The 13992-nt window shown below is 40.7% G+C and overlaps 2 protein-coding genes across 11 annotated transcripts in view; one reads left to right on the top strand and one right to left on the bottom strand.

Annotated features, from left to right (window-relative positions):
* The window catches only part of POLK (DNA polymerase kappa), a 37586-nt gene extending 25042 nt beyond the window's left edge, over nucleotides 1-12544 (bottom strand). For 2 of the 7 annotated variants that reach the window (XM_030470863.1, XM_030470868.1), the window contains exons 1-2: nucleotides 11543-11652; nucleotides 1726-1904 (exon numbers count right to left, since the gene is read on the bottom strand). In XM_030470863.1, the coding sequence (XP_030326723.1) occupies nucleotides 1726-1863 (138 nt within the window). In that variant the 5' untranslated portion in view covers nucleotides 1864-1904; nucleotides 11543-11652. Of the gene's footprint in view, nucleotides 1-1725; nucleotides 1905-2585; nucleotides 2751-2799; nucleotides 5692-11537; nucleotides 11654-11989 lie in introns of those variants that run through there. The other 5 variants (XM_030470865.1, XM_030470867.1, XM_030470869.1 and 2 more) reach the window with 5 other exon arrangements.
* Nucleotides 11748-13992, top strand: part of CERT1 (ceramide transporter 1) — a 77077-nt gene continuing 74832 nt past the window's right edge. For 2 of the 4 annotated variants that reach the window (XM_030470873.1, XM_030470872.1), the window contains exon 1: nucleotides 11748-12282. In XM_030470873.1, coding sequence (XP_030326733.1) covers nucleotides 12175-12282 — 108 coding nt within the window. In that variant the 5' untranslated portion in view covers nucleotides 11748-12174. The remainder of the gene's footprint in view (nucleotides 12283-13992) is intronic. The other 2 variants (XM_030470874.1, XM_030470875.1) reach the window with 1 other exon arrangement.

The raw sequence follows: 13992 nt of genomic DNA, 5'->3' as shown, positions 1-13992 counted from the left end.
GAGATGTAATAAAAACATAAAAAGACAACAATCATGCAAAGAACATATAAGACTTCCTTCCAGACTCATAACAAAAAAAGAGGGCACACAATGAAATAGAAAAAAAAATTAAAACCAGGAAATAAAATATTTTTCTAAGAACATCTAGTTAGCTTACAAGAGAAATAACATTTCAGGAAGAGGTAATGTCTTTTATTGAATTGCCTGAAACGTCTTTTATAAAAATCTGCAAAAGTGGCCAAATTTTTAGCTCTAAGCCTTTGGCTATCAAACTGTCACCGATGACAAGAATTCAGCCACAGTCAAATAAGAATCAGGCATAAATATAAAAAGCAAAAATATCCACTTTTACAGTAATGATAAAAAGGATGAATGGCAAGACGAGTCATGTCTCATTGCTTAGAAGTCTCTAATCAGAAGAAATTAGGGGCTGTTTTCTTTCAGTATCAGACATGCATTTCATCTTTTCTCCTCTCTGCAATCAAATGTGACTTACCAAGGCTCACTGAAAGAAGTCAGTACCAAACTACTGGTGTGTGAATCAGCCCAATACTTCAGACTGTTATTAAGCTTTGGGGTTCTCTACATTTCTTGCAGTATTTTACAGATGAAATGCTATAAAATCTTGCTGTAATACAATTATGGTTAGTGTTTGTAGGTGTAATTTTGAAGACTAAAGAAAAGGTTAAGAAAAAGAATCAACACTTCTTTTCAGATTTCTCGAGCTACATCTGTTATATTTTCTAGCCTTTTTTCACAGAAATGTATTCTGACACATAGATGCCTGTATATCAGTTTTGAAAGCCTATTTTACAGTTCATTCTATTTCATACCAGGAAATGAAACAGTAGCTGTTCTGACAAAATAATTTATCCAAATATCATTATTAGGGATATGTCTAACAAAGCACTACATTTTCAAAAAAGAACAAACAGAATAAGTAAAAGAAACATCTAATCAACAAGGGGCTAGATACCATACAAAGTATCAAAGTGAAAATGCAAGCAGAAAATAAAGTTTGCCAAATAAGAGCTCCTTCTAGTATGTTTTCTGCTCCCTGCGCCCCTGCAGCTTACCACACAGCCATAGCAGACAACACAGAATTCATGAGCAAAATATCAACCAGATAACCCAGGGCCAAAGCAGCAGCAAATGGAATATACATTTGTGCAAGGAAAAGTAAAAAAACCAGAGTTGCTCACATAAAGTGAAGACTCTCCAATAACAAAAGGACTAATATTCCGATGCTTTATGGGGTCCTCTGTAGATCTTTGGTACAAAGTTGCGCTCTACTAGCCACCCTTCCTGAATACTGAGAGGACAGTCAAGAAATCAGGTAATAAACACAAAGAAATTCTACTGAAAGTACTAGAAAAAAATGAATATATCAAATTAAAAAGTTATAGGAAGGTGACCAATAAAGGTAGATCTGCTTGGCTGATTAACAATGGGACAGGCAAAAGGGACAATACTGTGATATTTATGCACTGCTTTGGGCAAAATGGGAGTACTTAAAGATGTACTCAATTGTGTTCCTTCGTGTCCCTGTGAATGAATCCTTATGGTATCCTACACTACGTTCTCCTACTTCCCCGCACATGCATTTCTTCTTAGGAGATGCCCTCCATTTACACATGTGGGGGATAAAATTCGGAGAAGGAAGGAAGAGGACTTTATGATACTGGACAATGGATAAAACAGCAGGAAAAGAGTAATCAAACCAACCTTAGTAGCTTCCATGATAATTTTATTGATTTTCTCTTTATCCAAACCTTGCATTCCAGCTTTGTTATCATTGAGGCCCATTCTGAGTAGAACTCCATCACTGGAAGACGTATTACAAATTTTTTTCGTGTCATCCATAGTACTTCTTGAAAACAAGTACCTCTTTTAAGACTTAATACCTGGAGGGGGAAGGAGGGAGAATAAAAAAAAATAATTAAATCATACATTTGTTTCCAAGTTCCAGTTGAACAATAGGAAAAAAAACCTTAAGAATTTGATGTGTTTATTGAATAAGCATGTTATACTTTTTCAGACAGCAACACACTTATCACAAAGACTTGTACTCCTGTAAAGTGGTTGACATGTCACGCTCTCTATATAAAGCCACCTGTAACTCTGTCAGTGTTTGCAGAGAGTAAAACTTTATTTTTTGTATTAAGTTAGAAGCGTACTTTTTTAAAAGCTCCCTTACAGAAATAACTGAGCACCACCAACTTCTGGCAAAGGTGAGTACCTACACATGCATATGAGATTTATGGCTGTATGTTATCTTGGCCGATGAAACAATACTGCCTTCAACATGAAATACTGCTTACTAGATTAATACATTAAAAGAAATTGAATGATTTTTAAATTGCAGAAGATGATTGTTCATTCAGTCCTCATTCCTGCTTGAGACAGGCCACAGTCTCTTTCCCAGTACTTTCTAGCTCAAATTCAAACCTTTATGTTAAAAATCTCATCTTTTACAAACAGACAGCTTCAATTAAAAGTTTTGAATAAAATCCTATTGTTTAATTCAGTGTAAGATTAATGCATTCTTTTTTTTCCATTAATGGTATCCAACTAACATAACTTACCAAGCCTTTATTACTCAATTACTGTCATCAGTAAGCTCTTCTAAGCGCAGGTACTTCTGATATGGGAACTTCTGACATCTTTCCTTGTTGCTTATGAAAATCAATAGCTGAATCCTTTGATAGGCTTTAATTATATGGCAAATTGTCTAGTTACTAAATTGATTTAACCCCACCCCAAACCAAACCCCAAAACCCTAAATAAAGCTAACTTTACCTTTTATGGCATGAACCTGTGGTCTTATTTTTGCCAGATTAAAACAAGCAGAAAATGTGATACTGGCACAAATTACTTAACATGTATTTATTACTGGAAAGGCATATAGAAAGAATTTCTTCCTACCCCAAGTTGCTGACTCATAAACCACTTCAGCTTTACTGTCATGCAGGAAGCACCCCTAAACTTGCCCTTCAAGCTGCTCCCTCTGACAGGAGCACTCCCTCTTGGAAGAGCCACAGCCTTCCAGGTACATACAGCAGCTCTATTAAACAACCACAAATAACACAAATCTGAGACTGTTACGTTTTTTCTTTAAATGCCACTTTCCCACTCCAGGACTTAAGTGGGCCTCATTAGCAACCAAACTGGAGGTCAGTATCTATTTTTGCATTTAGAGGAGATTTCTGCTATTGAAGAATTACATGGCTGAAATTTTAAAATTAATGGTAGCAATCATATTTTCCTGAAGATCTTCTCCTGAAACATACTACCCAACTGAAGTCAAGATATTAAAGAAACCCATCCTTAAAAAACATTCTAACAAAAATATCCCGATTTTAATAATATTTTATTAATTCAGATTATTTATGATCTCTTCCGAAGATCCAAGATCCCACAAGTGTGTTTATCTCCAGCTTGTATTTCAAAGAACAGAAGGTGCTGTAAAGACCATAACTCCTCTTGACCCTTTAGCAGGACTTAAGCTACTACAATGGCAATTAGGAAAGAGAATGGCTTCATAGCTTTTACATGTATCTATAAAGTAAAACCATGATGACAAATATTTTCATTTTTTTTTTCACTTACAGTAGGAGAATCTCCTACAGTTAACATACACATTTACCAGAACTTCAATCAAACGAAGCAGCATTGCATCCCAAGTTTCATCTCAAGCTCATAAGCACCCCCATATCAACTGGGTCCACAATAATTCCATTGTTACTGGCAGCCTCTGGTAAATAACGGGCACAATTCCCAATAAATACTTTACTCAAGGTAAATGGCCCTCCACTATCTCCCTAGTTCTTTTATCACTCTTTCCCTTCAAGAAGCTGGAATGAACACAAGACTGCTTCTGTTTCCTGTTCCAATGTTCACAACAACTTTTAGGCACATCCTGAGTGTGTTCCTATCCCTAGCATACACAAATCTTTCCCCCTTCTCATTCAGACCACTCTTAAAGGCTCAGTTTTATAGCAGAGGCTTTAAACACTAATTCATGTCAGTCAAAAGCCTTCTCCATCACACTGTTACATACTGAGCAAGAAAAAAATTTACCATGACGATAAAAGTGATAGAAAAAATAATTGGTTTTAAACTCTCATAAATGGTGGTCTCCTAACGCATTTTATCTTTCCAGCTTCCTGTGTGGAACAAAATACGTTGCTAGTACCAGATGATAAAGTGTATATCACTGTCAGATAAAAGCAGTGGATCATCTGCCATAGACAAAATGGAAATGGAAATATGTAAAGGAAATGCAGGAGAAGCACAGTTTGAAACACAATGCAAAAGGTGAACCAAAATTTCAGTGTAGAAACTGGTAAGGACTTCAAGTAGTAACATTTTAATGGAAAATAGACCTAGAGAAAACACCTAGCTTGTGGTGACACAATCTCATAAAATTTTTGCTATAACAACTTGGAAAAAGTGGGTAAAGTTTTATAGTCTAATGAAGCACTAACTCAGAACAGTCCAGACAAAGAGTGACATATTTTTGGTATGCAGTCATCTCAAGAAGCTGTTGTAAGACTGAGCTGTTTCCTCTAACAGAACACGTTACATCTCTCTCAGCATGACACTGAGTAAGTAGGGTGTGAAATCAGAGAAGTCTGTGAAGTCAGGCTACAATTAAATACTAACCTATTATTTCTGTGATTTGGGAATGTGGGAAGGGGAGCAGGAGAATCATCTATAAGTGGAGGAGGTAACTTTCAAATTGCTACCAGAAGGACTTCTAAAGTTAAAGAGGAAGACTTTGGCAGTGGATATCAACCACTAAAGTAAAGCAAAAAGGTGGAGAGGAAACACAGAATAGCATTACTGGGTAGGAAGCTTTGTTATTAGCCCAGGATGCTTACAAGTGGATAAAGACCACTTATAAAACCCCAGTTGAGCTCCTCTAGGAGCAGGCACAGAAACTCAACTGAACCAGTCAGACAGAGTTATATAGTATACGAAAGTATTAAGAGACTGAAACTGCAGTAAAGTCAGAGCATCAATTTAATTTCAAGTGCCTCTACCTGTGTTCAGATTTAGCATATTTTGGGCAGTCAACTGTCCAAATTATGCTAAATCTGAATACAGGTAGAGGCACTTGACTTAAGTGACTTTAGGAAATGGCTTGTAGCTGATTCTGTGCCACTCCTCCACCCTGTCTTCAGTAAAAATCCTCCAATTCCAGCAACAGAAGCCCTGTACGTTGTGTGAAAAAGTGCCTTCATATTATTATTTTCATGTAATAAAGTAATACATAAGAAAGATAAAAAGTATTCCTAATATTCAGCTCAGTGGACACAGTGTTATTACGTAGGTTATTAACACTTGCAAAGTATGTTAACAGTTTGCCTTTTACTGATAGCGTTAACAATTTGTTGCAAAGAAGTATCAGGACTGAAAAATGACACCAGTATGGAAAAGCTTGAAAAATTATTTATTTACATGCTGATTTATTATTTGATGCATGCAAACTGTGTACCAGTCCTCAAAGAAAACTGAATTCTGACATCTTTGCTATCACAGGTGCTCATGTCAATAGTGAGATGTAAAGAAGTTACTAAGATACACAATTGCCTGCTTCCCCCAGAGCTCAAAAGCTAAACATAGGAATCAAGACACATTACAGATGTAAAAGACCGTATTTTGCATCCCAACTGCCCCGACTCCAGAGTGAGAAAAAAAAAAGGCAAAAAAAAAAAAGGCAAAAAAAAAAGAGCAAAGTTGCAAATAGCAACACAATTATTAAAAACTCCTCTACATATGATTTTTTAATTGTTATTCTTTGGATGGCTAAAACAATTATTTCAATTAAATAATTTTTTTAATTTCTGTAAAACTCATAAAAGCCTTCAAGAACATTTAACATCAAAATCTGACACCTCATTTATTGTAGTATGAGCCCAAAATGAACTTTGTATTTTCCCTCAACTAAAATGTTTCAGAAGTTCCTTTATTTAAATTTTTCTAGTCTTACTTTAGCTAGAACAAAACAAAATTAGAACAGCTAACTTCACATATGAATGTAAAGAACAGGTGAAGGCATAGCTTCAGGAATTCTGTCATTACACAGACTGCATCCGAAGAAAATCAGTATTACCCCTAATTTAAATTACAAGATCAAGATATTAATAGGAGTTCTGTAAAAGCACTGAAAGCACAATAAACAAAGTTAGAACTTAACTTCATCCAGTTTTGACCACAGAGGATCACCTCTCAGGCTTTTGTCTAAAATCAAGTGTGCAGTAGTATGGATCACTCTATGTTCAAAATATAAATGCCTCTGACTTTTAATATAGTACCAAAAACATTAAAGAGAAGAAAAAGACAGAGGGGAAAAAAAAAGGATCCTTTCAAATATCAATATGTATATACATTAAATCCTTGGTCTTTTATTTTTCTTATGAAAACTTTAGACATGACCCATTATCACATACTACTGAAGTTAGGAGTACTCAGTGCAAGTGTGGGATGGAAAACTCACTTCCATAAAACAATTGAAATAATTCCATCCATGTAGAAGATGGTTGGGAATATGAAATGAAACTCCTAGAACACTTTGTAAGTGTTCATACACACCTCATAAGTCAAATATAAAACATCCAGCTTCAACACATCTTCAGTAATTCAGTAGTTTAAGACTCTAAGAGGCAGTTACTTCAAAAACTACAATTGTCATAAAACTTTGAAGGGCCACCACCTCACCACAGTACACAACTTAAGCCAACCAAAAATCTTGTAAGCCAAGACAAGCAACATGAACAAAAATAAGCAAGCGGGGTAAGTGTGTTTCCCCAAAAGTCATGAAAATGACAAAAAGTCATGAATAACCATTCTTTGCAGTCACTTTCTTTTATACTGAGACAGAATTAAGCTCAGTGTTGTAAGCAGCTTCTTCTACCAAAAAACAAACACATGAGCAGTTACTGTTCTGGATCCTAGACAGGACAGCTCATATTCCCCTATTTGCGTAAATTTCCATTTATATAAATGTCAAATACAAAATATACCCCAAAGATGACATGCTGAAAGTTATACATGTACTGAACCAGAGAAGAAATCAAGTCCTTTTCAAAAAAAACCAACCCCAAAACCAAACAATATCATCAGAAAAAAACAAAACCCAACTGACAAACAAAATCTGATAAACGCCAAAACACATTTAAAAAAAAAAAAAAAGGCCCTCAAAAGCCTGATGAAAATTGTTTTGACAAGATACATGGAAAGCTGGTAAACTCCACTATAAGTGAATGAGGATACTCTTGTGCAGAAATGAAAATCACTTGTCACTTGTACCAAAAACTATACCTCACAAGTAATTATGAAATAATTTATCTATTTCATTACTTTTTGCCAAGCACTGAGGAATACTTCAAGAATAAAGAACTAAAGACTGAACAAACAAGCCAAGCAGACTGATTCAAGAGTAACTCTCAATCCCAACTTTTCAAATATTTCCCTTGCACTGGAAATTATTACAACTGGAAAACTCATCACAGGCTACCTAGAACCTCTGGGTACTACTGAAACAGTAAGTAATAAATACAAGAGACCATATGAGACCTTCCTAATAAGACCAGAACTCATCTAAATCAACATTTTTTAATGGACACCACTTCGGTTTTACTGCAGTTGCTAATTAAGATTGAACTGGCGGCCACGTAGCTACACTTCTTACCCCACTCACTGCACAGAAGTATCTTCATGTAGGCCATGCATGCAACTCTTCTGAGTCACCATTGTGAAAGAACTAAAACCTAGCTAACACATTTTATTATAGAAATTCATGTACCAATAGTCAGGCCATTTGATCAATGCATTTTTCCACCAATGCATTGCTTTATTTCTTGAATTTTTAAAGACAAGAAAAACATACATTCAACAAACTAGAAAAATTCAACCCCGCTAGAATATTTTTAACACTTCTGATATTTAAAAGGTTACACTACAAACTCCAGTAGAGCACTTGATTTCATGCTACTTAATTTATCCAATACTTGGATAACGATTTTATCCCAAAACAGTAACATTACTTTCCGACAGGAAATGCACCTGTCTTTTCTGAATGTTAATTTGGCAAGGGAATATTCTGGCTGACAGGATCAAATTTAACAAACTCCTTAAGTCTTATTTTCTTGTAAAAACATGCTCCTCTGATAATGATTTATGTATATCAGCTGCTCTAAAGTCTCTCCTTCCCAGCAGGATAAACCACCAACAAAGACAAATATGTGCAAGCAAGCACATCAGGGAGTCCTTCTGAACTATCTGCTCGATTCTTTTCAGCCACAGGGAGAGTGGGTATATACTACAGCCCTGGTTTCCAAATAGCCCGGAGAAGAGGACCCCTGTCAGTTTTAATCCTGTAGTGATTTACACGAAAAAAAACTGGCAAGAGGAACTGCATAAGTGTTATTAGCACCTAATATGCACACTGTTAACCACCTAGGTTGCCTACTAGTGCATTCAAAACTGCTACTGTTTCACTATTCTCTCTCTCAATATATAATAAAATCTAGCTCCCTAGAAAACAGAATCTTCTAAGAAAGTTGTGTTTTTACAAATGTAGTAAGCCAAGGTACACAATAAATTAATACTGAATGGAAAACAGGGCCAGGATTCGCAGAAGTGAAAGTTTCAAGTCCAAGCTGACACAGCTGAATGGCACTGTTTTTCAAGTAGCAGATGACTCAGGTTTTTACAAAAACGTAGATCCCACACAAGTACCTAGAATTAGCCTTCAAAAAACAAAACCCTAGAATTAAGTCTTTTCTGACCTCACTTTCATATGTAATGAATTATAGACAATTCAATCCTTTTTAAAAGCAAGTAATTCACACCACAAAGTGAACAGATAATAAAGACTGCTTGACATTGTCCAAAATTTTATATAAAAATATATATTTTACACCACTTAAACTGAGTAATTCTTTGCTTATGTGAAGAGAAACACAAGTGAATGAAGTATCCCTTATTAATTTTCTGTAAGCAAGAGGCAGTACAATTCTGCTCCAAATCCTGCTTTCAGCTTCTGTCTAAAATATCTTTCTGTCTTTAAAACTTCAAAGTTTATTCAAAGGGGAAAGTACTCTGGTACCTTCTGTCTCTATTCAGCATCTTATAAGACCTTTTAAACTGGAATATTTATCTCAAGTTTCTAACCAAGTTTTCCTAGTACTTCCAGATAACTGAAAACACGTTTTAGCAGTTTAATCCATAAAGAAAATAATGAAGGAACTGAACAATTACTAACAACATTCACCAGTAAAAGCTACAGCATAGTTATCTGCAACCTCATTTTTACAGATATGTGCTTATTGCCAATGATATTAATAAGTAGTGGTAATATTCTGGTTCGGGGTGTTTTTTTTTGGCTTGGGTTTTTGGTTTTTCTTTTTCTTTTTTTTTTCTTTTTTTTTTTAGCTTGGAAGAAAAACACTAATACAGCAATTCTCAAAGACAATTTTTGTCTTTTGAAAGAAAAAAAAAGTCTGAATAATTTCTATCTCAAAACTTATACTATTAGGCAATATGCCACGGCATAAAAGAAAGCTCCTTCATTTTCTCAGGAAAAATAGTCTTTAACCACAAACATACGCAGAAGCGTGAACATATTAGAAAATGTGTTTTAGTAACATACAGTGAACACACTAAACCAGAAGGTATGATATTTGAGATAAGAGATATGTAAGGGTGATGGAAAAAATTAGGTATTTAAAAAGCTACCCACTTTACGATGCTTAAGACTGACATCTTTAGAAGTAAAACTATAAAAAAACCCCAACAAACCAACCCATTTTTGTATTACAAGTAGTGTATCAGCAATACAGAACAACACTATCTGTTCTACTATTCTAACAAAGTTCATGACCATTTTGAGTTAATGCAGTAATTTGTAAACTTCTTGCAATCCCTAAGACACTAGAAGAGGTACTGATTGAGTACAGGAGCTTGTGATAAAAGAACAAACACAGCAATGAAGTGAACTGCAACTAAGTGCAGTTCAGTCCTAGGCTGAAAGCATGACAGTGCATGGCTATACACAGCACTGCCGCTGCCAAAAGGACTTGCTCAGACATGTCTCTTCACATCCTGCTCTTGATCAGTATAAAGAAGTTCATTCAGAGTGTAACAGGGAAAACATGACTGGCTTTACAAGTGATATCCCTGAATTTTATCAACATACTGCAAAGAACTATAAATTATTCTCATACATATCAATATATGCAAAACTCTGCCACTCTGCTTGCTTAACAAATGCACCACGTTGCACCAGACACTAAAAAAATATCTTGCTTGGTTTCTTTCCAAACAGCTGGTTAATAAAAACCCATAGTTTCTCAATAATTTTTCACATCTTATTTTTTTTTTAAAAATAACACCGGCAATAGACTCACAGCAACATTTTTCTGTGCATTCCAGTGATTACACAAATATTAAGATGTCTGTGACTGTTATTTCTAATTGTTTAGCAAAAATGCTGCTTTATCAAGCACTCTCAGTGCTGAGTTCATTGCAAATAGCTTTATACCAGAAACACTGATCTGATACTAATATTATTTAACTTTGAGCTGCTCTATATAGAATGTAGATAGTAGCTGTGTCAATGCCAAGAGCTCTTTCAAAACCAATAATGAACCCTCAATGGAAACTGTCGAGCAGCATAACATTGGAAAATTACACAAGTATTTGTCATAAGGAGGAACCCGAGAAAATACAATGCTACGGCATTGCTCCTGCAATACAACCAACTGAAGTTTCTGCAACCAACACTATTTAACACTCTTTTCCCCAAGAAATCACGAGAAAGGAGATGAACCAGCACAGAACTAAAGTCCTTCCCAACCCACTACATCTGTTCATAAACTGTAAAGTAACATGTCCAACTACCCTTTTTTTTCTTTTCCTCCTTATGCAAATATTCCTCCACTCATAAAATATCGGGAATCACACATATCTCGGACCTAAGCCTGAAGAAAGAAAACGAGAAAGAAAACGAAAAATCGTTTCATTCCCTGCTAAAACGTTGGGCAAATGAAACTGAGGACACCGCTACCTCCCAGCTGAGGCAGGCCGCTGACCGCCCCTAGCCGCTCCGCTCACCATACGCTCTCGGGCACAGAGCTACCCTGCTGGCGGGAAGGAGCGGGCTGCCGATCGCTACACCTAACCGCGATCGCTGCCGCCTGCACGGCGACCGCCTCAGCGGCCCCACGGAGCGCCGCTGCTGCCCCGCGCAGTAAGCAGAGACCCGCTCCCCGTGCCGGGGCGGCCCGCCCCGCTCACGCTTCACCCGGGAGCTGGCAGCACCTCCCTCCCCTTCCTGCGCTCTCCGCAGGCACCATTTTTGTTAAGGGAAAGCCCCCAGCCCCACCGGTTTCAGATAGGGAAGACGAGGCCACGTCTCTCACGCCGAGCAGGGCCGGGGAGACGCCTCACCTCCCTAAAGGAAGCGCCCTCCCTCACCCCCCAAAAAATTAACGCAAGCATTGCCCCAAGCAGCCCCGCGGAGTCCCCACCTCACCGGGGGCGCGGAGGCGACACCCGCCGGCAGCGCCACAGAAACGACGAAACCAAGATGGCAGCCGCCCGCCGGCGGGAGAGAGTCAGGGAGGCGGCCACCTCAGCGGACTACATCTCCCAGCACGCCATGCTGCACCGGCGAGGGCCAGAAACTACCTCTCCCAAGAGGCAGCGGAGGCGGCTCTGACCGCGGGGCGGGGCAAGACCACAGCTCTCGCCAGAGCCGGCCGGAGGGGCTGGGTGGCGGGTGGGGCGAGCTGGTAAATAGTGGCACCGAGCACCCGCCTCACATAAGATGGCGGCGGCAGGAGCGGCGGAGCTCTAAGCAGGGTACGCGGCAGGCGGACGCACGCTCGCCCCTCCTCCCCTCGCCACCTCTATGTTGTGGCTCTTGCCGCGGGCGGGGGCTGCGGAGCTACGGTGAGAGGGGAGCCCGAGCTCTGCGTACCTCTGCGCCGGCCGGTCGCTGGCAGGGGCGGGCGAGTGGCGCTAGTGGCATCCGCGGGCGCGGAGCGGTGCCGCTCAGGTAGAGCCCGCCGGTCCCGACTCTTCGGTAGGAGGAGGCTAAGGCTGCTGTGGGCGGGGGCCGCTTCGGCTCTTCCCTGCTCGGCGGTGGCTGCGGATCGTGTCTCCATGTCGGACAACCAGAGCTGGACAAGTTGTGCGGACAACCACTCCTCCGGCTCTGAGGAGGACCCCGAGACCGAGCTGCAGGTTGAGTTCTACGGGGTGCTCAGCAAGGTAAGCCGCCTCTCCCCCTCACGCCGCGGCCTCTCTCTTCCCCTCTCCGCGCCCCGGCCCCGCCTCACTTCGTGGCTGGCCGAAGGCTGTCAGTCCCCTCTGCCTGTCTCCTGCCCGCTCCGGAGGATCGGGCCGAGAGGCCTGGCGGGGCGGCCGGAGGGCTCCGCGGGAGGCGCTGGCACGGCCGGGGCAGCCGCCACCTGACGGCGGGGAGCCTGCCAGGCAGCCGCTGCGGCGCCCGGCGCCAACCGCCCGCGCCCCCTCCCTCAGCCGCGAGCGCCGGCACATCCCCGCAGCCGGGCCCCCCGCCTGTGCGCAGCTGTCGCCCGTCCCTCCTCACACCAGGAGGAAGCCCCGCTTCGGGGGAGCGCCGCGGGCGCGGCTTCAGCCCCGCCGGGCGGCTGGGGAAGGTGTCGTTTGCTGCCCGGCCCGGCGGTCCCTGCCGCCTCCCGCCCCTGCCCTAAGCCCGCTGGCTGCCTGGCGTGAGGTTCCGGAGAGTCGGGCCGGGAGGACGCGGCTGGGTGCGCCGGGGGAGGGCGTCTCCACCGCGCCTCGGGGTCCTGGCCGGAGCCGGCGGCGGGGGCCGCGGCATCCTGCTCGCCTCCCAGGAGCTCCCGAAGGCAGGCGCAGCCTGTCGTCGCTTCCCAGGAGCAAGCGCCGGCACAGGAACGGCACAGCCTTTAGTCCAAGTATCAGAGCAGGGCGATAAAATACTGCTACAGCAGGGGATATGGGAGGTGGGGATGAGCAGAAGGGAAATGGCCCTGAAACTTGTTTCCCCTCTTAAAATTAAAACTAATGTTTCACTTTTTAATCACAGAAAATAAGATGACTTGCAAGTATCCATTAGGTGCTACTGGGAAATTTTGGCTTTAGGAGTACTTTAAAGTTGAATATTAAATTACTAAGTTTCAACGCAGATTTTTAAATTATTATTACCGAGAGTACTTTCAGAATAAGGTTGAAATAGCTTTAGGATTAAAGCTTTATGTTTTGACTTTTTTTTTTTTTCACCCCCCCCGCCCTCGTGATAAGGCTGAACACAAGCCAGCGTAGAAGGCACAGGTCACAGGATATAGAGATTGTAAACCGGCCCTGGGTGCTGAGGAAACAGCTGTAACAGGGCTAGCACTCTGCTTTTTCTGAGGGTCAGTGAAATCCCTTCAGCCTGAAAATGTTTCTAACCCCAGAGATGAGAGGGATGGTTAAGAACAGTGTCTTGGTTTTCATTTGGAAGATCTTGTCTTCTAATAGTGAATGGGAGAGGGAGAGAATGAGACAGATGTGAGAGGTTACAGCAGCTAAAACATGAGGTTTTGGTTTGCTGTATTTTTCTCCAGTTGGAAAGTTTTTCTCTGATTAGATGCTTCTGTCATTTGGGGATGTAATTTGTGGCATGTAATTGATTTTTATGTTGGCAAACTAAATACTTTAAAGTCCAGGTGCTGTTTCTTACTGGCATAGCAGGTGAAGCTGTGGCTTCTGAGATTCTGTAGTTTAGGTATGTGCAAACTTTTTATTTTTCTGGATGATTATGGTGAGTGTAGCTGATGCTGCCTTTCCTGTGAGAACATGGGGTGTAATCCAAACAGTCAAGTATGGTGGAGCCTGTGAATACGTTGAGGGATAAGTTTACCTTTTATTAGTTGATGCCTTGGTAATACTTGGGACAAACTAATTAAAATGAAATGGTAGCATATCAAACTTTCT

This window comes from Strigops habroptila, chromosome Z, assembly GCF_004027225.2.
Source record: "Strigops habroptila isolate Jane chromosome Z, bStrHab1.2.pri, whole genome shotgun sequence".
NCBI lineage: Eukaryota > Metazoa > Chordata > Aves > Psittaciformes > Psittacidae > Strigops > Strigops habroptila.
The sequence above is the reverse complement of the archived record's forward strand: the minus strand, read 5'-3'. Positions and strand labels throughout refer to the sequence as shown.